The sequence below is a fragment of the Somniosus microcephalus genome, chromosome 5, assembly GCF_052327205.1.
Source record: "Somniosus microcephalus isolate GS21.2 chromosome 5, FLI_Smic_1.0, whole genome shotgun sequence".
In the NCBI taxonomy this organism is placed as follows: Eukaryota; Metazoa; Chordata; class Chondrichthyes; order Squaliformes; family Somniosidae; genus Somniosus; species Somniosus microcephalus.
This window is the reverse complement of record NC_140991.1, coordinates 97,412,979-97,438,500: the sequence shown is the minus strand read 5'-3', so window position 1 is coordinate 97,438,500 and position 25,522 is coordinate 97,412,979. Positions and strand designations below refer to the sequence as shown.

General features: G+C 44.9%; 1 protein-coding gene across 2 annotated transcripts in view; it reads right to left on the bottom strand.

Moving 5' to 3' along the window:
• The window catches only part of tbc1d5 (TBC1 domain family, member 5), a 508,566-nt gene that overhangs the window by 387,926 nt on the left and 95,118 nt on the right, over positions 1–25,522 (bottom strand). For both annotated transcript variants that reach the window (XM_085988017.1, XM_085988016.1), the window contains exon 3: positions 1,914–2,022. In XM_085988017.1, the coding sequence (XP_085844143.1) occupies positions 1,914–2,022 (109 nt within the window). The remainder of the gene's footprint in view (positions 1–1,913; positions 2,023–25,522) is intronic.

Below are 25,522 nucleotides of genomic sequence, written 5' to 3'. Positions count from 1 at the left end.
TGTCGTCAGAATATTTCTAGTTAACTTTATTAAGGATTAATGGAAATGAAACCAAAACAATCGTGAAATTGGTACTAGTTGTATTAAAAAGTGTGTTTTGGTGTGGGGGCGGGTGAGATGAAACAGAATAGAAACAGAAAAATAGGAGCAGGAGTAGGCCAGTCGGCCCTTCGAGCCTGCTCCGCCATTCAATATGATCATGGCTGATCCTCTATCTCAATACCATATTCCCGCTCTCTCCCCATACCCCTTGATGCCTTTTGTGTCTAGAAATCTAACTATCTCCTTATATATTCAGTGACTTGGCCTCCACAGCCTTCTGTGATAGAGAATTCCACAGGTTCACCACCCTCTGAGTGAAGAAATTTCTCCTCATCTCAGTCCTAAATGTCCTACCCCATATCCTGAGACTATGACCCCTCGTTCTAGACCCCCCAGCCAGGGGAAACATCCTCCCTGCATCCAGTCTGTCTAGCCCTGTCAGAATTTTCTACGTTTCAATGAGATCCCCTCTCATTCTTCTAAACTAGCGAGTAGAGGCCTAGTCGACCCAATCTCTCCTCATAAGACAGTCCTGTCATCCCAGGAATCAGTCTGGTGAACCTTCGCTGCACTCCCTCTATGGCAAGTATATCCTTTCTTAGGTAAGGAGACCAAAACTGCACACAGTACTCCAGGTGTGGTCTCACCAAGGCCCTGTATAACTGTAGTAAGACATCCTTGCTCCTGTACTCAAATCCTCTTGCAATGAAGGCCAACATACCATTTGCCTTCCTAACTGCTTGCTGCGCCTGCATGTTTGCTTTCAGTGACTAGTGTACAAGGACACCCAAGTCCCTTTGTACATCAACATTTCCCAATCTATCACCATTTAAATAATACTCTGCCTTTCGTTTTTCCTACCAAAGTGGATAACTTCACATTTATCCACATTTTACTGCATCTGCCATGTATTTGGCCACTCACTCAACTTGTCTAAATCGCCTTGAAGCCTCTTTGCATCCTCCTCACAACCCCACCTAGTTTCGTGTCATCAGCAAACTTGGAAATATTGCATTTGGTTCCCTCATCCAAATCATTGATATATATTGTGAATAGCTGGGGCCCAAGCACTGATCCCTGCGGTACCCCACTAGTCACCCCAAAAAAATCCATTTATTCCTACTCTGTTTCCTGTCTGTTAACCAATTTTCAATCCATGCCAGTATATTACCCCCAATCCCATGTGCTTTAATTTTGCACACTAATGAAGCAGAAAGTTCATTGCCAAACACTAACCACTCACATTTGACATATCATGATTATTTTCCACATTACAAGAGCATTGGGCAGTAAAACACCAATGGATTGACAGATAGAGCAATAGCAAAAACGTTTCTGCAAAATTATTTGGTTCCCATTATGCCAATTTGGCTAACTGGGCAGATCCAACAAAATGAATGGTTGCTTAAAAGTTGAGTTTGCATCATTCCCCAAAGTCAGGGAAGGTCCACGCAGGTCAGGATTATGAAAATGACTGTATGGATGGGTTAAGAAGCAAGAGGAAAATACAGATACAATGTCAAACAACACAACTGGCAGCAATTTAACATTCCTGCTGGTACCACTTAGTCCCCAATGACATGCAAGTTGTCTCATTTAGAATACAGCATTGCCTCTAAAAGCAGGGTTACCTCTGAAAGCAAAACTACCATATAAAAAAAATTACAAGATGGGATACAATCACAGCAACAATATATTGCACTTAATGGGCTTTCATATACATCTGTGACACGGTCCATCTGACATATTCAATATGAACGGGTACATGACAAAGTGTACATATTTTTCCAAAGTCATTGTATTAGTTCTTGCACAATAATCAATAAAGTCTTCTCACATAAAAAAAAATTAAAGGAGAAATATTTAGTTACCTTCCAACAAACACTGCGGAATCTGCTGCTTCTTAGCTGCCCATTACTCCCCTTCAGTTTTATTCTTGCATAGTAATTACTGTGTCCAAACAGGTCTTCCCACTCTTTGCTAATAATTGAAAAGTAAAAAAATATGCATAAAACTGTAATTTTAATTCAGTACCTTTTACAGTTCTGGCTGGAATCAAGTCAGCATTTATTTTTAAAAATCAGTATTAATAGACATCTGTTCTCATTGCCTTCAATTGTACAATTCCGAATCAGGTAAGCACACAAAAGCAATGAAAGACTATTTGGACTTGAATGTAAATTTTTTAAGGTGTTTCTTAAAGCAGTATTTTAAGAATTGAATACTCATTGCAGTAGGAATCTTAGTAATAGATTTCCTCTGTGCACTAAGTGTAGAAAAATTACAAATCAGTTATTTTAGAGATGTTTTAAGATTTTGTTATACATAGCATACAAAGAAAGTCTTCACTTCATGTTGTGTAATACTGACATGGCTACTAACTTATCCTGAGGTGCTGACAGTCTGAAGGGAGCGCAACAAGAGCCTCATTATACAGCTATTCTATGCAGAACTGAACTACATTAATAACTTGTATTTATACAGCGCCTTTAACATAGTAAATGTCCTAAGGCATTTAACAAAGTAGAAATGGGGGGCAAGGAGTAATAGAATGTTAAGTTGGAGAATGTTCTGGCTTAACAATAACAACTTGCATTTATATAGCGCCTTTAACGTAGTAAAATGTCCCAAGATGCTTCACACCGACGATGTCCATGACGATGTCAGACAAGCAATCTGATAGCAGTGCTGGTCTTGGAATTGACGGTGGTGGCAAGAGTAGTCCTACAACTCAGTGTCATCAATATATATTTTCAACCTGATCCTATTCCAACGGATAATGAAGCAGAGGAGCGGCGTGTAAACAAGGAAAAGGAGGAGGCCAAGGATGGGTACTCCCAAAAGTGGTTAGGTGGGGAAGGGAAGAAAAGCTATTGCTACAGATGTACTGCCTACATTGGAACTGGCAGGAGTGGAACCGATTAAGGATAGTCCCATGGAGCAGAGACAGTGGAGGAGGATTGGAGTGGTGACTGTACTGAATACCAGATAAGCTGAGGATGAGGAGGAGGGACAGAGCACCACAGTGAAGTCACAGAGGATGTCAGTGACTCTCACCAGGGCTACCTCGGTGCATTGTGCACAGGGTGGAAATGGGACTGAAAGGATTCAAAAGTAGAATTGTGGGAGAAGCAATTGCAGTGCTAGATAGTGATGATGTATTCAAGAAGTTTAGAGGGGAAAGCAAAATTAGAGATAGGTATTAAAGAGTTGAGATTTTTGAGGAAGGAAGTAATGGTGATGATTGTGAACAGGAGGAGAACAGTGACAGTGAGCATTGAGGCAAGGAAAGGTAGTGTGTGTTGAGTTGGGTTGGGAGGGAAGTTAACGAAACATAAGATGGATCTAATTGAGGAAGTAACCCTGGGAGATGTGGAAAAGTTACAAAATGAAATGGGGTCAGGCATGGAGTGGGAAGGCAAGGGCTAGGGAGGAAGGGAGCAAATTGGGCAATAAGCATTAATGGCTGCACATAATTGATGTTGGAAATTAGGATGTAGTAGTGCGGAAGAGGGTTGGAGGAAGTGACATGTTGTTGCGCAAAGGCGTCTGGGATTATCGTTGCCTTTGAGAGTAATCATGGAGTTATAGGATTTTTTGGATGTGAAGAGATTGCTTGAGGAGGTCCAGCCAGATGCAGCAATGAATGAACGGGTTGGTTGTATCATAGAATCATAGAAATTTACGGCACAGAAGGAGGCCGAAAAAGAGCTATTCAGCCTAATCCCACTTTCCAGCTCTTGGTCCATATACTTGTAGATTGTAGCACATATCCAAGTACGTTTTAAATGTGATTAGGGTTTCTGCCTCTACCACCCTTTCAGGCAGTGCGTTCCAGATCCCCACCACCCTCTGGGTGAAAGAATTTCTCCTCAACTCCCCTCTAATCCTTCTACCAATTACTTTAAGTCCATGCCTCTTCGTTATTGACCCCTTTGCTAAGGGGAATAGGTCCTTCCTATCCACTCTATCTAGGCCCCTCAATTTTATACACCTCAATCAAGTCTCTCCTCTGTTCCAAAGAAAACAACCCCAGCCTATCCAATCTTTTCTCGTAGCTAAAATTCTCCAGTCCTGGCAACATCCTTGTAAATCTCCTCTGTACCCTCTCTAGTGCAATCACATCCTTCCTGTAATGTGGTGACCAGAACTGTACACAGTACTCTAGCTGTGGCCTAACTAGTGTTTTATACAGTCAAGTATAACCTCCCTGTTCTTATATTCTATGCCTTGGCTAATAAAGGAAAGCATCCCGTATGCCTTCTTAACCACCTTATTTACCTGTCCTGCTATCTTCAGGGATCTGTGGACATGCACTCCAAGGTCCCTCTGTTCCAAACGCAGATTGGGTGACCGCTTTGCGGAACACCTCCGTTCAGTCCGTAAGGGTGACCCCGAGCTTCCAGTCGCCTGTCATTTTAATTCACCGCTCCATTCCCACTCGGACCTCACCGTCCTTGGCCTCTTGTATTGTTCCACGGAAGCGCAACGTAAACTCGAGGAACAGCACCTCATCTTCCGATTAGGCACTCTGCAGCCTTCCGGACTCAATATCGAGTTCAACAATTTCAGATCATAACCTCGGCCCCTATTACATATTTTTTCTTGTAATTTTTCCACTTCTTTCCCCCCCCCCCCCCCTTTCCTTTTGTTTCTCTCTCACACCTGGCAGCTATCTCTTGCCCTGCCAGTGCACTTTACACCTAATCTCAGCCTATTACCATCTCGTCTAGCTTCTAATACCTTTTATTGTCTCTTTTACTTCTTTTGTTTCTTTCACTTCTTTTGTCCGATTGCAGCCCTGCCTTCGATCTATTTTCTTTTCTTTCCAGTTTTGAAGAAGGGTTCAACCCAAAACGTCAACTCAAATTTCTCTCCACGGATGCTGCCTGACCTGGAGTTTTTCCAGCATTTTCTGTTGTTATTTCCCTCTGTTCCTCTACACTTCTCAGTATCCTATCATTTATTGTGTATTCCCTTGCCTGGTTAGCTCTCCCCAAATGCATTACCTCACACTTCTCCAGATCTAATTCCTTTGGCTACTTTTCTGCCCACCTGACCAGTCCATTGATATTTCCCTGCAGTCTACAGCTTTCGTCCTCACTATCAACCACACAGCCAATTTTTGTATCATCTGCAAACTTCTTAATCATGCCCCCTACACTGAAGTCTGAATCATTGACATATGCCACAAAAAGCAAGGGACCTAGCACTGAGCCCCTGCGGAACCCCATTGGAAACAGTCTTCCAGTCACAAAAACACCCGTTGACCATTACCCTTGGCTTCCTGCCATTGTGTGCCAGGTGTGCTCGAGTCTGCAACTCGCAGACGTAGGGTTGGAAATTGTATGAGGGAGGGGGGATGAAAAATATCAATGGTGGAACTAAGTGAACTGCTGAGTTGGTTGACAGAGGCAGTGACGTCATGGTGGGTGGAGAGCCAAAGGAGAGAAAGTTGGGAGTTTGAGAGTGCGTTGGTGAGGAAGCTACACACTGGGCAAGGGTGCTTTTTTCCAGGGCAGAGAATGAAGGTGGGATTGGAGGCAGGAATGGAAATGTTTTTGAGGCAGTTGAGCAAGTGATCAGAGATGACCTTTTGATCGAAACCTTGGAGGTGTTGAGGTTGAGGGGCATTGGAATTTAGGTGAAAATTTAAATCACTAAGGATGAGAAATTGCTCAGTGCAAAAAATAAGTAGTAATAGGGAGTAGATTGTGGTGAGGAAATCACTATAGTGCTTGGAAGTATAGCAGACAATGAGGACTTTAAAAGACAGGCACTTACCCGGGAGAAGGCAATGAGGCATGGAGGTTGCTGCTCTTGGGCAGAGAAGAGGTACATGCTGCAGCAAACCAGGAGGCGAGGGAAAGGAGTGGGAATATAGAAGGCAGAGGCTGGAGAAGAAAAGGGGCAGAGTGGGGCTGCTGCAGCAGCCAATATGCACACATGAGTGGAACAGAGTTAGAGCCTTATTTTGTATGAACAAGCAACATGTAAAATAAAAGCAAGTCTTTTGAGTGAGGGTTTGAGGAGTGGAAGTGGTAGAAGTCTGGAGCCAGCCCAGTGGGCAAGAGTCTGGGCTTAAGGTCAAGACCCATTAAACTAATAACTCTGCAGTAGGGTAATTAGTATCATTCGAGTGCAACATATCAAAATGTATTAAAAAAATGAAACATGCAAACAGCAGTCAGAAAATATTTCATTACATGAGGTTACTGATCAAAATGTAATTACATATCGTTTCAAATTCTATTTTAAGAATTCAAACTTAAAATTTGTCTTTCATACTCAGATGAAAAAAATGCAAAGTACGTCTGATTGTTTTTCCTGTTGGTTACGTGCCACAATAAATGATAGTACCTGCCGCAAACCCCTAGATAAACAACTTAAATATGCCTCCAAGGCGTAAAAACACTAGGGAACAAACACCTGTGCCTCATTAATATACGAGTGAATAAATTCTCCAATGGGAACAATTGGAAATGAATTGTCCCAAACCATTTAGAGAGAACTGGACCAGTGCTAACCACAGAGATCCTATAATGATCTACAAAACAAACACATGCTGTAATGATTCATCGCTCAGTCATGCCACTGCAATCTTCTCATAGCCCAGTTTAAAAACAAATACTTCCCAATAAACTTGTTAGCCTCAATTCCAATAATGGGAAGAATGGGGTTGAGCTGACTAAGGTTGCCTGTATCTCCAGCACAGGCTGTTGGCCTAACCCATTTTCTGAGGGGAGCCCCTCTCCCTAATTTAAATAAGTCACAGGCATAGTGAAGACATTTCCACAGAACCTGGCCTCTGGCAGGTGATTGGAAATTCTGGCAAGGGGTCAGCTCTCAAAGGAGTGACGTTAGCCATGAAAGGGGAAGCAGTAGTGCAGACAGAAAACTGGAGTAAATATTACAATGGCAGAGCAGACATGGCCCCTTTTCTGCTAAAGAGTTGCTGATCCTGCTGCAGGAGCTGTCCCAGAAGATGACCTTATTTGGGGTGAAAACCACCTCTGGTAAAAGTTGTACCAAAGGATCTCGCTGATCTGGTCCATACAGTCGCACAGCAAGAAGTTTGCTGGTATCAGGATGAAAGTGACGATAAGTGCTCTTTATCTTTGTATACATTTCTTCGTGGGCCCGTCAATGATTGCACAAACTCATATGGAAACTCCATCAGCCTCATGGAGATACCAATAATACAAAAGCTCTGCTTTTTTGCACACACTTTTCTATTGTGCCAGTGCTGCATGGCACACTTTTCTTGCAGGTAGCAGACGTGAACAGCTGGATTTCAGGCTTCCAGCCCAAGGATTTGCTGTTGAGCATCACTGTTTCTCAGTGGGGTCAGCAGCTGACATTAGCCATGGCCTTTTAAGAGTCACCTTCCTCCCTGTGTTTTTTCTCCTCTCAAAAATGCAGTCACTATGGATTGTCACTACTAATGGCATCATGCCTGGTTCCTGGATAACAGCCATTGACGTGCATAATGATATTTATGTGGTCAGATACAAACTAAACATTAACTAAGTGCAAACCTTTCTTTTGCACATTGGCTACAGTGTTGATATGAGGAACCCGGAATCTAAAATGGGCACCATCTGTGCCATCTTGCACTTCAGGGAAGTCTATCAAGTGGTCAGAGGCCTATCCAGCTGATACTTCCTTACCACAGGGGAAGTGATAAATGTATAGCCCTTTTGGTTTCTGTCACTTGCTTGATACAGGTGTGCATTGCAGAGGCCTAATATGGCACATATCCCTAGGGTGGCTTGAGAGGATCCAGTAGCTTAAGAGCTTCAGGCTGTGGTGGAATTCAAGTTCCAAATGTTTTCTGCAGGTCATCTTGAAGTATATGGTAAAACTGTGTGACAGCCTATCTTGTGAAGAGACAGTGAAGACAGGTCTCCTCTGACAAATCCAGGTACATGTGGAGGGGTCTGTAAACACAGGTCCTAACCAGTGCAAACAGAATAACTTGTATCATTGCAATTCCCTTTGGTGGCTCCTCAGGAACTCTTCTTCCTCATCTGAAAGATTCTAGCTCAACCCTTGCCCACTACCTGCTGAACAGGCTCAAGGAGCGAATGGCCTTCTCCTGTTCACAAATTTGTACAGTGCCACTTAAATACCCACGGAAACAAAGGTAATAAAGGACAGCACCGGCAACAAAAAACCCTAAATGTAAAAATAGCAGAGTTCCCAGCAAAAATAACTAATGCATGGAACAAAATGAAGCAACACTGAACAGAAAACACAAAACAATTTGTTTTCAGATGACCACAACATCTACCTACTTTTAAAAAAAGTCTGTTTGGACAGCCACCAAGATCCAGTGTGCCCACATTCAACTGGATGAGCAGCAAGCCATGGCAGTCCCTTGCAAGAGAGCTAATTTACAGAAATATTCAATATAAACAAGGCACGTTTATGTCAATAATAGGGCCTAATTTTCGCCAACAAAAATATCTGGTTGGGTAATCAGGTTCCGAGGGCCTGATTGTCCACTACCTGCGAGGCTGCATACCCTTGCAGAGCCTCTGAAAGTTTACCTTTTTATCTAAACAGATGGAGAAGCCCAATACGGGATTGTGGATAATCAAAATAAGAGGTTTCTATATTTTATAGAGAATCAAAATGCTTATATTAGCCTATTCTTCTATTTTCATTAGAGTTTTTATTTGCATATTTTTACTAAATAGGTCACTATGCCTGGATCAGGTATGTTCAATTATCATCAACAACAATTGTTTTATACATAAAATTAATACTGGAAATGAAGTACTTAAATTACTGAACGACTGTACTGCAATAGATGCATGACTAGTAATTGTTGGGTTTTCTCTCCCTTCTCCAATTTAAGTGGTTTTATTTACTGTTTTAAAACCATTTACAGCTTGGCTACATCATGACTTCAATTGGAAAGCTATGTACTGTACTGACTTCTTATCCTACACAGCACAATCCTGCTGGTCTGATTAAGCCCAGCTACTCCTATTTACAATGCTGTTATTCTGGCTCATTAAAATTTATCAATAGCTTTCACTGCAAAAATAATTTCACCCAATCATGCAAGAGGAAATCAAGACTTGGGTGATCTGTGGATTTATGCTGAGGTTCCCAAGTTTAAATTCCTCTTTTGTCAAGAGGAGCTTAAAAGGTTTTCTTGGGAGAAACAAAAAGAAATATTACATGTTGTTTGTTAGTAATTCAGCTCAGTGGGGATGCCAGCAGGTGTCTGGTACATAAGCTATTTCCAGAGCTAGGGAATCCGTAAGTATAGAGAAGTGAAAGATTGTAGAGTGCATGAATGGTTTTATACAAGCTGAAACTGTAAACCTCACTTGGCCACACCATGTTCATAATCATAACCATTCGAGGACTGAAATAACATTTTTGTACCAAAATAATTCTCCCCCCAGTTATTCAGTGAATACTTATTTCAAATAGTAGGCCCTTTTAAGGAGAAGGTAACTGTGAAGACAAGTAGTTTCAATGTAAACTAATTAGCTCTTTATGTGTTCCACTTTTTAAGTACTTCTTTTTACTTTCAGAGAAATCAGTAGCTGAAGGGCTCTTCTCTAGAGAACTGAACACACATCTTAATGATGGGGATTCACTCAGGTTACATTAGATAAGGGAACATTCTCCATGGTACACATCTGCTACTCCAGCACTGACTAGAGCAAAAACAGTCCATTTCCAGACAGATCTGATGCAGCCTTTTATTTTTAGCTCTGGATGAAATTAAATACGAGAAACCCAAGGTTCCCATCAATGTCCAGTAGTGGCCACAACTGATTTAAGTCAGGGTACCTTCTTCACTGAAATTTCTGTTGACTTTGTTCTAAACAGAAATGTATAAAGGGCTAAACAATTTATGCCAACAACAGTTTTCTTCAATTTTACACAAAGTATTCATTAGAAATTTTCAACTAATTTAGCAAGTATAACAGAAGGCATTTATGTATTTTGCAAGCTGCAAAGGAATTCTTCCGTCAAGTGGTTATGTGAGTCAAGCAAGATAAAATGAATGGGCCGGATCCTGCTGGAAAAGTAACGGCGTGCTATTGATGCACAAATTAGCCAGCAAGTTCAGGAATTAAGAGAGATGCCAGGAGTTACGAATCGTCAGAATGTGCTGGTCGATTTACACCGCTTCGCCATTTGCTTTGCACAAATGATATCTTGCCCTTTGCCTCCCTGTTATTTTTAAGAATTTGCTGGATTTTCCTGTTAAACAGCAATTGCCTGTTAATCTCACCGCAGAAAGTTTGGGCTGGAATTTAACAGCGCAAGCACCTTTTTAACGATGGGATAATTGTTAATGCATGCCAATCAACCTCTCTGGCCCAGAAAGGGAACAATCTAAACTGTTCAATCTCATTCCTGCATGTAGTAAATTGTTGTTAGAGATTTTTTAAATGTCAAAATTTTTTTTCGCTCTCTTAATCCAATCATTTTTCCTTCTCTTTATGTACTTGATTTGACTCTAATTCATCCTCCTCCACCTTTCCTCCATTTCGTTCTCAAACCTTAAATCTAAGTGATTAAGGTGATACACTACTGGCCCTTCTGTTCACCAATGTCCCAGATCATCATCATCTTCTTCGGCAGTCCCTCGGAACCGAGGTTGACTTGCTTCCACATTAAAAATGAGTTCTCAGGTGACTGATGAGTCCAATGCGGGACCTACAGTCACAGAGTCATACAGCACAGAAAGAGGCCTTTCGGTCCATCATGTCCGTGCCAGCCATCAAGCCCTGTCTATTCTAATCCCATTTTCCAACACTTGGTCCGTAGCCTTGTATGCTATGGCATTTCAAGTGCTCATCTAAATGCTTCTTGAATGTTTTGAGGGTTCCTGCCTCTACCACCCTTTCAGGCAGTGAGTTCCAGATCCCTCGGGGTGAAAAAGTTTTTCCTCAAATCCCCTCTAAACCTCCTGCCCCTTACCTTGAAACTATGCCCCCTGGTTATTGACCCCTCTACTAAGGGGAAAAGTTCCTTTCTATCTACCCTATCTATGCCCCTCATAATTTTGTCTCTGTCACAGGTGGGGCAGACGGTGTTTGAAGGGGCGGGTGGGTGGGGTGCCTGTGTTGACGTACGCTGCTTGCGTTTGGCTTCCACTTGCTCCCGGCGAAGAGACTCGAGGTGTTCGGTGCCTTCCCGGATGCTTCTCCCCCACTTTGGGCCAGGGATTCCCAGGTGTCAGTGGGGATGTTGCACTTTTTCAAGGAGGCTTTGAGAGTGTCCTTGAAGCGTTTCCTCTGCCCACCTGGGGCTCTCTTGCCGTGTCAGAGCTCTGAGTAGAGCGCTTGTTTTGGGAGTCTTGTATCGGGCATGCGGACGATGTGACCCGTCCATCGGAACTGATCAAGCGTGGTCAAAGCTGCGATGCTGGGGATGTTGGCCTGAGCGAGAACAGGAACGTTGGTGCGTCTATCCTGCCAATTGATTTGCAGGATCTTGCGGAGGCAGCATTGGTGGTACCTCTCCAGTGCTTTGAGGTGCCTGCTGTACATGGTCCATGTCTCTGAGGCATACAGCAGGGCGGGTATCACTGCTGCTCTGTAGACCATGAGCTTAGTGCCGGGTTTGATGTCCTGGTCTTCAAACACTCTTTTCCTCAGGTGACCGAAGGCTGCACTGGCACACTGAAGGCGGTGTTGGACTTCGTCATCAACGTCTGCGTTTGTTGACAGTAGGCTCCCGAGGTATGAAAAGTCGTTCACGTTGTCCAAGGCCTTGTCGTGGATTTTGATAATCGGGGGGGCAGTACTGTTTGGCGGGGGCAGGTTGGTAGAGGACCTTTGCCTTACGGATGTTTAATGTAAGGCCCATGCTCTCGTACGCTTCAGTGAAGGTGTTACCGATGGTTTGGAGTTCGGCCTCTGAGTGAGCACAGATGCAAGCGTTGTCTGCATGCTGTAATTCGGGTGTATATATCCCAGATATTGTGATATCCTCAGCGCGCTGTTATCAGCTCGCACTTCCAGCAAGTTACACTGCAAAAAAATTTTGAGTCGAAGGGTACAAAAAAAAGTCTAACTAACGAAGCATGGTGCAAGATGCCCCACTTTTAACAATACAGTCGAAGCCTTTTTATTGTCCCTGAAATTGCGGTCGGCAGCGTAACTAAGGCAAACACCGCCGACCTCTGAAAGAAATCCGTAATTACCTGGTGTGAGGCCCCCGTTGAAAACTTGCATTGTTTCGCTGAGGAGTTGAGCGCAGTGTAGTGGCCCACGGATCCCAGGGGCGCACCGTGTGCCTAAGCATACCTGGGATCACGTGGGGTGGTGCTGCAAACAGGAAACAGAAATCGCCGATACCCATTCATGATTTTTTAATCTCACTTACCCCAGTTATATTAACAAATAAATCAGTCTCTCATTCTTGGTAGATTGTTTTCACCCTTTGATTATTTGTCTCCGTAAGTTGTGTTGGGATCAGGAGATAGTTAGGTGGATACAGATATTTATTTTGAAGATTTTTTTTCATGACGGGTGTATGTTTCAACCTGCTACATTCCCCCTCAACTTACGCTGTGCAAACAGGCTCCTGCGCCTGTTTTCCTGTGTAATTGCTGGCCAGTTGGTGGGCAATTAGCCCAATTCTGCATCAGCAATAAGGATCTCACAGTCGCAGCGGATGATCTGTCAAGTCGGAACTTGACAGATCAGAAGTTTGGGAATTAGCGCTTGCGGAAATCCCGAACTTGCGGTCAATTTCAAAGGCCGTCAAACCAACCGCAAATTCTGCCCCAATAAGTATAGCCCTGCAAGAAGAATGTGTGTTAAATAAATACATATACATATGGATCCTAATTAGCAACAACTTATCCTTTGCGACAAAGGACTGGTCATGATCCACATTTAACAGCAGGTTTTGTTAGGTGCTGGCGCAAAACTGGCCCAGTAAAGTTCATTAGGAAGTGTACAGAATTCTGCAGCAGCTGAAAACCAATTTTTGCAGCAAGAAAACAAATTCTGTAGTGGGGCTATCCAGTTTCTGCAGCACATTATTTTTATATTAAGAAAATGTATTTACTATTTATTGAAAAACATACCATAAAAATATACTATACTTACAATCACACATTATCTCAACCATTATTGCAAGCAAGCATTAATGGCTTTTAAAACTGTAAGTAGCAGCAATTTTAATTTAAAAATTAAGCCACTTTTGTAATAAAAAGCTTTTTAAACATTAATTTCCTTACACATGAAAAATAATTTAGATTCAATATAAAATCCTATTAAAGATAGCGTTAAACTATTTACAAAATTAAACCACTAAACTATCAAAAACTAACTTCTAACAGACCAAAACCAAAACAGCATCTCTGGCAGGTTATCCACGGTTCACACTAAAGTGGCTCTGAAGCAGAGCAGCTGCAATTAAAGGACGAAGGCACTAATTCTTACAGCAGCCCTTCTCATCTTTTCCACCCTCATTGTTAAAATTCACACAGAGTCGTCTGACTGACTAACATCTAACACCTGACATTACGTGTGTGAAGGAAAAACACCAACATGGAATTTCTCATGCTTGAACCACTTTGAGATGTTTTGTCTTGATCAGATGCAAGTTTTTTTTATTTTATCTGATGACTTTTCTATTATCTGATCAGAATAGCAGCCATCTTGCCAAGCAAAATGTTTTCAATCCTGCATAAATTAAGATTTTTTCCCCCCCGGCATAAATACCGTGGTATCTTTTTTCCAGCTGAAGTGACACCACGATGTCACAATCTGCTTCCAGAAACAAACTTTGGTTTCATGTTTAAAACACACCAGCATATTCTTCACACTTGGACTACACATGTGCGGCAAACATTATTCTAGTCCAGAAACGAAGTTGAAATATCTGTGTCGAAACAGATTTTTTTTCCAAGTATTAATTTCAACAGTTAAAAATGGCATGAAGGTCTGGAAATTGTGTTTATATATACATTAGAAATTATCCTCATAGAAGTAGCTGATGATTTTTGACTTCTCAAATCAAAGTAATAGTAATCCCGGGGATGAGGGGGTGGTCATATGAGGAGAGGTTGAGTAGATTGGGACTCTACTCATTGGAGTTCAGAAGAATGAGAGGCGATCTTATTGAAACATATAAGATTGTGAAGGGGCTTGATCGGGTGGATGCGGTGAGGATGTTCCCAATGATGGGTGAAACTAGAACTAGGGGGCATAATCTTAAAATAAGGGGCTGCTCATTCAAAACTGAGATGAGGAGAAACTTCTTCACTCAGAGGGTGGTAGGTTTGTGGAATTTGCTGCCCCAGAAAGCTGTGGAAGCTACATCATTAAATAAATTTAAAACAGAAATAGATAGTTTCCTAGAAGTAAAGGGAATTAAAGGTTACGGGGAGCGGGCAGGAAATTGGACATGAGTCTAGGTTCGGAATGGTCATGGCCCTGTGGGTAGTGGAGTGGGCCCAGGGGCCGTGTAGCCTTGTTCTGCTCCTACTGTGTTCTAATTCTGTTAGATTTCAGGAGATGGTTTTATTCCTGTTCCTGGCTGGGGTGGAGATCGCCTTTACAGAAGGTAAGTACTGTAGAAAATATAGGGACAGAGTGATCTCCTGGAAGAATTTCGATCGCCTAGATGGGTCGGAGAGGAATTTCCCAGATTTTTTTCTCCCAAATTGGCCATTGGGTCTTTATCTGGTTTTTCGCCTCTCCCGGGAGATCACATGGGTTCGGGGGGATGCAGAGTGATAGAAGATTTGAGGTTAGGATCAGATCAGCCATGATCTTATTGAATGGTGGAGCAGGCTCGAGGGGCCGATTGGCCTGCTCCTGCTCCTATTTCTTATGTTCTTATGTTCTTATGTATGTAATTTTCTGCTGTTATTTCTATGAATTTGGCACTGAAGTCGTACCAATATCAATATAATTTGACACCAAATTTGCAGTAAAATACCAAATCGAAATCCTGAATCTTCTCCAGCGCACCATGACATCAAAGTCATAATGGCACAGGAGGAGGCCATTCGGCTCATGGAGTCCGTGCTGGCTCTCTACAGAGCAATCCAGTCAGTCCCATTCCCCCACTCTATCCCCGTAGCCATGCAAGTTTATTTCCCTCAAGTGCCTATCCAGTCCCCCCTTGAAAACATAGTGTCTCCATTTCCATCATTTCCGTCGGCAGCGATTTCCAGGTCCTCACCACTCGCTGTGTAAAAATGTCTTTCCTCACATCCCCCCTGTATCACTTGCCCAATACCTTAAATCTGTGTCCCCTAGTCCCTGTACCATCAACTAGTGGGAACAGCCTTTCCCCGTCTAGCCTATCCAAACCCGTCATAATCTTGTACACCTCTATCAAATCACCCCTCAACCTCCTTTGCTCTAATGAAAGCAAATCCAGCTTCTCCAACCTGTCCTTGTAGCTAAGATCCCCCATCCCCGGAACCATTCTGGTAAATCTCCTCTGCACCCTCTCAAGGGCTTTCACATCCTTCCTAAAGTGTGATGACCAGAACTGGACGCAATACTCCAGTTGTGGCCTAACCAGCGCTTTATAAAGGTTCAGCATAACTTCTCCACTTTTGTACTCAATACCTCTCTTTATGAAGCCCAAGATCCCATATGCTTTGCTAAGCACTCTCTCAATATGTCCTGCCACCTTCAGGGAACTATGCACATTAACTCCCAGGTCCCTCTGTCCCTGCACACTCTTTAAAACTGTGCCATTAAGGGTATATTGCCTCTCCCTATTCCTTCTGCCAAAATGCATCACCTCACACTTCTCTGTATTAAATTCCATCTGCCACTTGTCTGCCCATTCTGCTAGCCTTTCTATGTCCTGCTGCAGTCGATTGGTATCATCCTCACTGTTTGCCACACCCCCAAGTTTGGTGTCATCGGCAAATTTCTACTCTGTATTCCAATATCCAGGTCATTTATATACATCAAAAAAAGCAGTGGCCCCAGCACTGACCCTTGGAGAACACCACTGTCTACCATCCTCCAGTTTGAAAAACAGCCATTTACCACAACTCGCTGTTTTCTATCATTAAACCAAGTCCTTATCCAAGCTGCCACTGACCCACCTATTCCATGAGCCTCAATTTTGCTAACCAGCCTTCTATGTGGTACTTTGTCAAACGCCTTCTGAAAATCCACGTAGACAACATCCATTGCATTCCCTTCATCAATCCTCCCTGTTACTTCATCAAAAAATCAATTAGATTAGTCAAACACGATCTGCCTTTTACAAACCCGTGTTGGCTCTCCTTAATTAGCTTAAACCTCTCCAAGTGCCCGTTAATAATCAAGGAAAAAATTGTTTCTGAAACTTAACCCACCACTGATGTTAAACTGACCGGTCTGTAGTTACTAGAATTGTCATTACACCCTTTCTTGAACAATGGTGTCACATTTGCAACTTTCCAATCCTCATACACCTACCCCGCATCTAGGGAAGATTGGAAAATTGTGGCAAGCGCTTCCGCTATCTCCTCCCCCAATTCCCTTAGCAACCTGGGATGCAAGCCATCTGGTCCAGGCGTCTTATCCACTCTAAGCATACCCAGCCTTTCTAGTACATCCTGTCTATCAATTTTCACCCCTTCCATTGCTTCGACTTTGTCCACTTTTACCAATATTTTGTCAGCATCCACCTCCTTAGTAAACACTTATTGATAAAATGCTCCATCTCACCCTCAATAAGCTCCTCGCGGGAGTGGAGCTAATTTACAGAACAAATGGGAAACTGCGCCTCCAGCCCAGATCCAAGGTCGTCCCATCCTCTGTCGTCGAATTACAGTATGCAGATGGCGCTTGCGTCTGCGCTCACTCGGAGGTCGAACTCCAAACCATCGTCAACACCTTCACCGAAGCGGACGAGAGCATGGGCCTTACAATAAACATCGCTAAGACAAAGGTCCTCTACCAACCTGCCCCCGCCACACAGTACTGCCCCGCGATGATCAAAACCTACGACAACGTGGACCACTTTCCATACCTCGGGAGCCTACTGTCAACAAGGGCAGACGTCGATGACGAAGTCCAACACCGCCTTCAGTGTGCCAGTGCAGCCTTCGGTCACCTGAGGAAGAGTGTGTTTGAAGACCAGGACCTCAAACCCGGCACTAAACTCATGGTTTACAGAGCAGCAGTGATACCCGCCCGGCTGTATGCCTCAGAGACATGGACCATGTACAGCAGGCACCTCAAAGCACTGGAGAGGTACCACCAACGCTGCCTCCGCAAGATCCTGCAAATCCATTGGCAGGATAGGCGCACCAACATCAGTGTTCTCGCTCAGACCAACATCCCCAGCATCGAAGCTTTGACCACACTCGATCAGCTCCGATGGACGGGATACATCGTCCGCATCACCGACACAAGACTCCCAAAACAAGCGGAGCTCCGACACGGTAAGAGAGCCCCAGGTGGGCAGAGGAAACGCTTTAAGGACACCCTCAAAGCCTCCTTGATAAAGTGCAACATCCCCACCGACACCTGGGAATCCCTGGCCCAAGACCGCACAAAGTGGAAGAGAAGCATCTGGGAAGGCGCCAAACAGCTCGAGTCTCTTCGCTGGGAGCAAACGGAAGCCAAGTGCAAACAGCGCACTTCAACCACCATCTGCCCCACCTGTGACAGAGACTGTAGGTCCCGCATTGGACTCATCAGTCACGTGAGAACTCATTTTTAATGTGGAAGCAAGTCATCCTCGGTTCCGAGGGACTGCCTAAGAAGAGGAAACACCGACACAAAGTACTCATTGAGTATTCGAGCCATACCCCGCGCCTTTTAGCATATATCACCTTCTTTGTCTCGAATAGGCCCCACCCCGCCTCTTACTACCCGCTTACTGTTTACATGCAGGTAGCAGATTTCTGGGTTCACTTTTATGTTAACCGCCATTCTACTCTCATATTCTGTCTTTGCAAATCTTATTTTCATCTTCACATCCCCTCTCAACTTATTGTATTTGGTCTGGTTCTCCCTTGAAGAATTCACCTGACATGCATCATACACCCTCTTTTTTTGTTTCATCATCCTCTCTATCTCCCTCGTCATTCAAGGAGCATTTGCTTTGGTTCCCTTACCCTTCCCTCTTATTGGAATGTACTTAGCTTGTACTTGGAACATCTCCTCCTTAAAGATCACCCATTGTTCTGTTAGAGGTTTTCCTGTCAGTCTTTGGTTCCGTTTTAACCTGGTTAGATCCTTTTGCATCCCATTGAAGTTAGCTCTATTCCAGTTTAGAAGTTCCACTCTAGATTGTTCCTTGCTCCTCTCTATTGCTGATCTAAATCTTATGATACAATGATCACTCGTCCCCAAGTGTTCTCCCACAGACACTTGGTCGACCTGGCCCACCCTCATTCCCCAGCACCAGATCCAGCAATGCCTCCTTCCTAGATGGGCCAAGAACATACAGGTCAAGGAAATTCGCCTGAACACATTTCAGAAATTCCTCCCCCTCCTTTCCCTTTACCCTAGCATTATCCCAATCGATATTTGGGTAATTAATGTCCCCCAATATCACCACTCTATAGCTCTGCGATTTCCCTGCAGATTTGCTCCTCTACCTCCCTCGCACTATTTGGAGGCCTATAGAATACCCCCAATAGCGTGATCATACCCTTTTTGCTCAACTCTAACCAAACAGGTTCTGTCCTTGTCCCCTCAAGAACATCCTCCCTTTCCCACACTACAATGTCTTCCTTAATCAGCACTGTCACCCCACCTCCCTTTTTTCCTTCCCTATATTTTCTGAACACCTTGTACCCTTGAATATTAAGTGCCCAGTCCTCACCGCTTTTAAGCTACGTTTCCGTTATTGGCATCATGAAACAACTTGAAATTTGTCTGTCTAAGCTCAGTCCTCTTTGGCCAATTGATTTGAGCTGAGTAGTTGGGCAAGCTAGCTACACAGAGTGGTCAATACAGTTTCCTCTGAAACTCAAAGGCCAGAAATTTCTTTGGGGAAGTGGGTTGGGGGTCCGAGCCAGTGGGTTGGGGGTCCGAGCCGGGCGGGAAACCTGGGAGAGCGGGTTTCCGGTAGGCCCTGCTGACTTTACTGACAGAGCCTAATTTGAATGTGAGGCCTCGGCTTCCCGCTCACAGCCAGCCAGCTTGAGAGGCTGGCTGGCTGCGGATGGGTAAGCCTCAGTTGCGAGGGGTTGGTCTGGGGGAGGGATTGCAGGAGGGTGGTTGGCAATCGGCTGTGGTGGGGGGGGGGGTGGCGAGGGGAGAACATGTCGGCAATCAGCAGGGGGTCGGGAATCGGGAAGGGGGAGGGAAGCGTCGGCCACAGATCGTCGGGGGGGGGGGTGGGGGGGGGGCAGGGAATCCGGGGTGAACGAGGCTGGCCACCAGAATCATCATTGGGAGGTGAGGGGAGGGGGAGGCCTGGGGTGGGGGGGTGCCTCATGGGTGGGTGGGTTAGGTAGGGACCCTGGATGTAGGTATAAAGCCACTTATCCCCTGGATGCAGCAGTCCCCGCCTCAGTTTAACTGCTGGGGTTCACAAATTGTGTGAAACCCGTCCCCAGGCAGTTAAATTCAAAATGTACGGGGAGAGGCTTCCAGCCTCATTACAATATTTAAATTGCGGTACTACCCCCAACAAAACCGGAAGTGGGTGGGTTGGCGGCGGGATCAGGTCAGGAATCCCACTTTAAACAATTTAACTGCCCCCCACGCCACAAACCCACCCATTTTTTTTTTTTTTTTAAATGGGAAATGTTTTATTTTTATTCGGTTATGGGATCAGGGCATCGCTGGCAAGGTCAGCATTTATTGCCCATCCCTAATTGACCTTGAGAAGGTGGTGGTGAGCTGCCTTCTTGAGCCGCTGCAGTCCGTGTGGTGAAGGTGCTCTCACCGTGCTGTTAGGGGTGGAGTTCCAGGATTTTGTCCCAGCAACGATGAAGGAATGACGATATACTTCCAAAGTTAGGATGGTGTGTGACTTGGAGGGGAACTTGGAGGTGGTGGTATTCCCATGCGCCTGCTGCCCTTGTCCTTCTAGGTGGTAGAGGTCGCAGGTTTGGGAGGTGCTGTCGAAGTAGTCTTGGCGAGTTGCTGCATCTTGTAGATGGTACACACTGCAGCCACGGTACGCCAGTGGTGGAGGGAGTAAATGTTTAAGGTGGTGGATGGGGTGCCGATCAAACGGGCTGCATTGTCCTGGATGGTGTTGAGCTTCTTGAGTGTTGTTGGAGCTGCACTCATCCAGGCAAGAAACATAGAAGATAGGAGCAGGAGTAGGCCATTCGGCCACTCGAGCCTGCTCTGCCATTCAATGCGATCATGGCTGATCATCCAACTTCAGTGCCCTGGCCCTGCTTTCTTCCCATATCCCTTGATCCCCTCAGCCGTAAGAAATATATCTAACTCCTTCTTGAATATATTTAATGAATTGGTCTCAACTGTCTTCTGTGGTAGAGAATTCCACAGGTTCACCACTCTCTGGGTAAAGAAATTCCTCCTCATCTCAGTCCTAAATGGCTTACCCCTTATCCTTAGACTGTGACCCCTGGTTCTGGACTCCCCCGCCATCGGGAACATCCTTCCTGCATCTAGTCTATCCAGTCCTGTCAGAATTTTATAAGTTTCAATAAGATCCCCTCTCATTCTTCTAAACTCCAGCGAGTATAAGCCCAATTGACCCAATCTCTCCTCATACGTCATTCCTGCCATCCCAGCTATCAGCCTAGTGAATCTTCGCTGAACTCCTTCCATGGCAAGAACATCCTTCCTCAGATAAGGCGACCAAAACTGCACACAATACTCCAGATGTGGTCTCACCAAGGCCCTGTACAACTGCAGCAAGACATCCTTGCTCCTGTACTCAAAACCTCTCGCTATGAAGGCCAGCATACCATTTGCCTTCTTAACCACCTGCTGCACCTGCATGCTTACCTTCAGCGACTGGTGCACAAGGACACCCAGGTCTCATTGCACTTCCTTTTCCCAATCTATTGCTGTTCAGATAATAATCTGCCTTCCTGTTTTTGCCACCAAAGTGGATAACCTCGCATTTATCTACATTATACTGCATCTGCCATATCGCCCAGCCTGTCCAAATCGTACTGGAGTTTCTCTGCATCCTCCTCACAGCACACACGCCCACCCAGCTTTGTGTCATCTGTAAACTTGGAGATATTACATCTAGTTCCCTCGTCTAGATCATTAGGGGTCCTAGCACCGATCCCTGCGGTACTCCACTAGTCACTGCCTTCCACTCGGAAAAAGACCCGTTTATTCCAACTCTTTGCTTCCTGTCTGCCAATCAGTTTTCTATCCAAGTCAGTACCTTACCCCCAATCCCATGTGCTTTAACTTTGCATGCTAGTCTCTTATGCGGGACCTTATCGAAAGCCTTCTGAAAGTCCAAATACACCACATCCACTGGTTCTCCCTTATCTATTCCACCAGTTACATCCTCAAAAAATTCCAGTAGTTTAGTCAAGCATGATTTACCTTTTGTAAATCCATGTTGACGTTTTCCGATCCTGTTACTGCTTTCCAAGTGCTCTGCTATTACATCTTTTATAATGGACTCTAGCATTTTCCCCACTACCAATGTCAGGCTTACTGGTCTATAATTCCCCATTTTTTCTCTACCACCTTTTTTAAATAGTGGGGTTACATTACCTACCCTCCAATCCATGGAAACTGTTCCAGAGTCTATAGAATTTTGGAAGATGACCAGCAATGCATCTACTATTTCTAGGGCCACTTCCTTAAGTAAGTTGAGAGTATTCCATCACACTCCTTACTTGTGCCTTGTGGAAAGTCAGGAGGTGAGACACTCGCTGCAGAATACCTAGCCTCTAATGTAAGGGGGAAATCTTCATTTCTGAGTCTCCCTACTAACTAACGCCGGAGTTGAGAAAGCTATAAATAAATTAGGGGACCACGAATGGTGGGAAGTAGCTTATAATGCCAGCCAGCATCCCTAGGCACAAATTATATCAGCAGGCCTAGTGATTGCCCAGTGTCTGGTCTTAATAGTCCTTATTATGATGCCTTCCTATTTGAAATGTCTGACCCTCCAATTGAACCGTCAAACTAACAATTTAGAGATCGCACGATATATACAAAATCGAAAATGAGAGGTGGAAACCGTTTTCTCCCTCTCAAGGTGGGGAGTATGTTAGAAATCAGGGGTGTCCAAAATTCATTCTGCCAGCACAATTTACACTTCATCTAGAGCCATCCTTTGTTTCTTAACCTGTCTCATTACCAGCTCCTTTTGCCTTGAATATCTCTTAATGTCTCTTAACCTCTCCTGCCTTCTATCCTATCACAGACCTTCCCTTTTGTTCCTTCATCCCCTCCCCCCTTTCCCAGCCCCTACACTTGCTTAAAAATCTGTTCCAATTCCTGCTTTTTTTCAGTTCTGCCGAAAGGTCATCGACCTGAAACGTTAACTGTGTTTCTCTCTTCACAGGTGCTGCCTGACCTGCTGAGTATCTCCAGCATTTTCTGTTTTTGTGTCCAAAATGTATATGGTTATGTGAACAAAATTGTGACACGAATAATGCTGTGTTTACATGGTTGCATTAGAACTAGAGAGAAAAAGTCGATTCAAGCTAGTATTAGAATAACTAGATAGATGCTTGTGTTTTGGTTCTCTGCGGATGTTATAGCATTCTGTCGTGTGACGGTCATAAATATTCTTGTTTCCAAGCTAACTATCTGCTGTTTTCAAGTTGGAATTTCAACTTGTTTATATTTTCTTCTTCTTAGCCAGTCCCTCGGAACCGAGAATGACTTGCTTCCACATTAAAAATCAGTTCTCAGGTGACTGATGAGTCCAATGAGGGACCTACAGTCTCTGTCACAGGTGGGGCAGACAGTGGTTGAAGGGGCGGGTGGGTGGGGTGCTTGGGTTGACGTGCACTCCTTGCGCTGCCTGCACTTGGCTTCCGCTTGCTCCCGGCGAAGAAACTCGAGGTGTTCAGCGCCTTCCTAGATGCTTCTTCTGCACTTTGTGCGGTCTTGGGCCAGGGATTCCCAGGTGTCGGTGGGGATGTTGCACTTTTTCCAAGGAGGCTTTGAGGGTGTCCTTGAAGCGTTTCCTCTGATCACCTGGGGCTCCCTTGCCATGCCGGAGATCCGATTAGAGCGCTTGTTTTGGGAGTCTCGTATCGGTGATGCGGACGATGTGACCCGTCCATCGGAGCTAATCGAGCATGGTCAAAGCTTCGATGCTGGGAATATTGGCCTGAGCGAACATACTGACATTGGTGCATCTATCCTGTCAATGGATTTGCAGGATCTTGCAGAGGCAGCATTGGTGGTACCTCTCCAGTGCTTTGAGGTGCCTGCTGTACATGGTCCATGTCTCTGAGGCATACAGGAGGGCGGGTATCACTACTGCTCTGTAAACCATGAGCTTAGTGCCAGGTTTGAGGTCCTGGTCTTCAAACACTCTCTTCCTCAGGCGACCGAAGGCTGCACTGGCACACTGAAGGCAGTGTTGGACTTCGTCATCGATGTCTGCCGTTGTTGACAGTAGGCTCCCAAGGTATGGAAAGTGGTCCATGTTGTCCAAGGCCTTGTCGTGGATTTTGATAATCGGGGGGGGGAGCAGTACTGTGTGGAGGAGGCTGGTCGGTAGAGGACCTTTGTCTTACGGATGGTTAATGTAAGGCCCATGCTCTTGTACGCTTCGGTGAAGGTGTTGATGATGGTTTGGAGTTCGACCTCTGAGTGTGTGCAGACGCAAGCGTCGTCTGCATACTGTAATTCGACGAGAGGATGGGACGACCTTGGATCTGGGCTGGAGGCGAAGGAGGTTGAACAGTTTCCCATTTGTTCTGTAAATTAGCTCCACTCCAGCAGGGAGCTTACTGAGCGAGAGATGGAGCATTGCAGCAAGGAAGATCGAGAAGAGCGTTGGTGCGATGACACAGCCTTGCTTGACTTCGGTCCGTACGTGAATTTGGTCTGTGGTGGAACTGTTGGTCAGGATCACGGCTTGCATGTCGTCATGAAGCAGGCGGAGGATGGTGACAAACGTTTGAGGGCAGCCGAATTTGAGGAGGGTACTCCATAATCCCTCACGGTTGACAGTGTCGAAGGCCTTTGTGAGGTCAAAGGCGGCCATGTACAGCAGTTGGTGCTGTTCCCTGCATTTCTCTTGAAATTGACACGCGGTGAAGATCGTGTCCGTTGTGCCCCTTAGTGGGCGGAAGCCGCATTGCGACTCTGGAAGGAGCTCTTCAGTCACTGGGAGCAGGCGCTTGAGGAGGATTCTTGCGATGATGTTAGAATAGAGTATGTTAGAAATGTATATGGTTATGTGAACAAAATTGTGATGCGAATAATGCTGTGTTTACATGATTGTATTAGAACTGGAGACAAAATTTCTCTTCAGACTAGTATCAGAATAACTAGATAGATGCTTAGAATCTACTTGTGTTTTGGTTCTCTGCGGATTTCATAGCATTCTGTAGTGTGACGGTCATAAATAATCTTGTTTCCAAGCTAACTATCTGCTGTTTTCAAGTTGGGATTTCAACTTGTTTGTATCTTCTTCTAAGCCAATCCCTCAGAACTGAGGATAACTTGCTTCCACATTAAAAATGAGTTCTCAGGTGACTGATGAGTCCAATGCGGGACCTACAGTCTCTGTCACAGGTGGGGCAGACGGTGGTTGAAGGGGCGGGTGGGTGGGGTGCTTGGGTTGACGTGCGCTCCTTGTGCTTGGCTTCTGCTTGCTCCTGGCAGAGACTCGAGGTGTTTGGCGCCTTCCCAGATGCTTCTTCTGCACTTTGTGCGCTCTTGGGCCAGGGATTCCCAGGTGTCGGTGGGGATGTTGCACTTTTTCAAGGAGGCTTTAAGGGTGTCCTTGAAGCGTTTCCTCTGCCCACTTAGGGCTCTCTTGCCATGTCAGAGCTCTGAGTAGAGCACTTGTTTTGGGAGTCTCGTATCGGGCATGCGGACGATGTGACCCGTCCATCGGAGCTGATCGAGCGTGGTCAAAGCTTCGATGCTGGGGATGTTGGCCTGAGCGAGAACACGGACGTTGGTGCGCCTATCCTGCCAATGGATTTGCAGGATCTTGCAGAGGCAGCGTTGGTGGTACTTTGAGGTGCCTGCTGTACATGGTACATGTCGCTGAGGCATACAGGAGGGCGGGTATCACTCCTGCTCTGTAGACCATGAGCTTGGTGCCGGGTTTGAGGTCCTGGTCTTCAAACACTCTCTTCCTCAGAGTCTAATTGGACCAACTAAGGCTCAATGCCTATGTTTCTTCTATTATTACTAATAACCATGATATAATGCTAAGGTAGGAATTGGAGTTAGCTTAACAAAACTGCTTGTGAAGATAATTAAAAGTTAATAAGTATAAAAGGAATTTGGTATCCATCTTAGGATGGAGCCATTTGCTAGATGAAAGTGAGATAACGACCAGCTGAAGTGGGGCAGCACTGGCTTGAGTCTCATGATTGAAACAGTACGAGGCCAGGCCGAGTACCAATTGTACC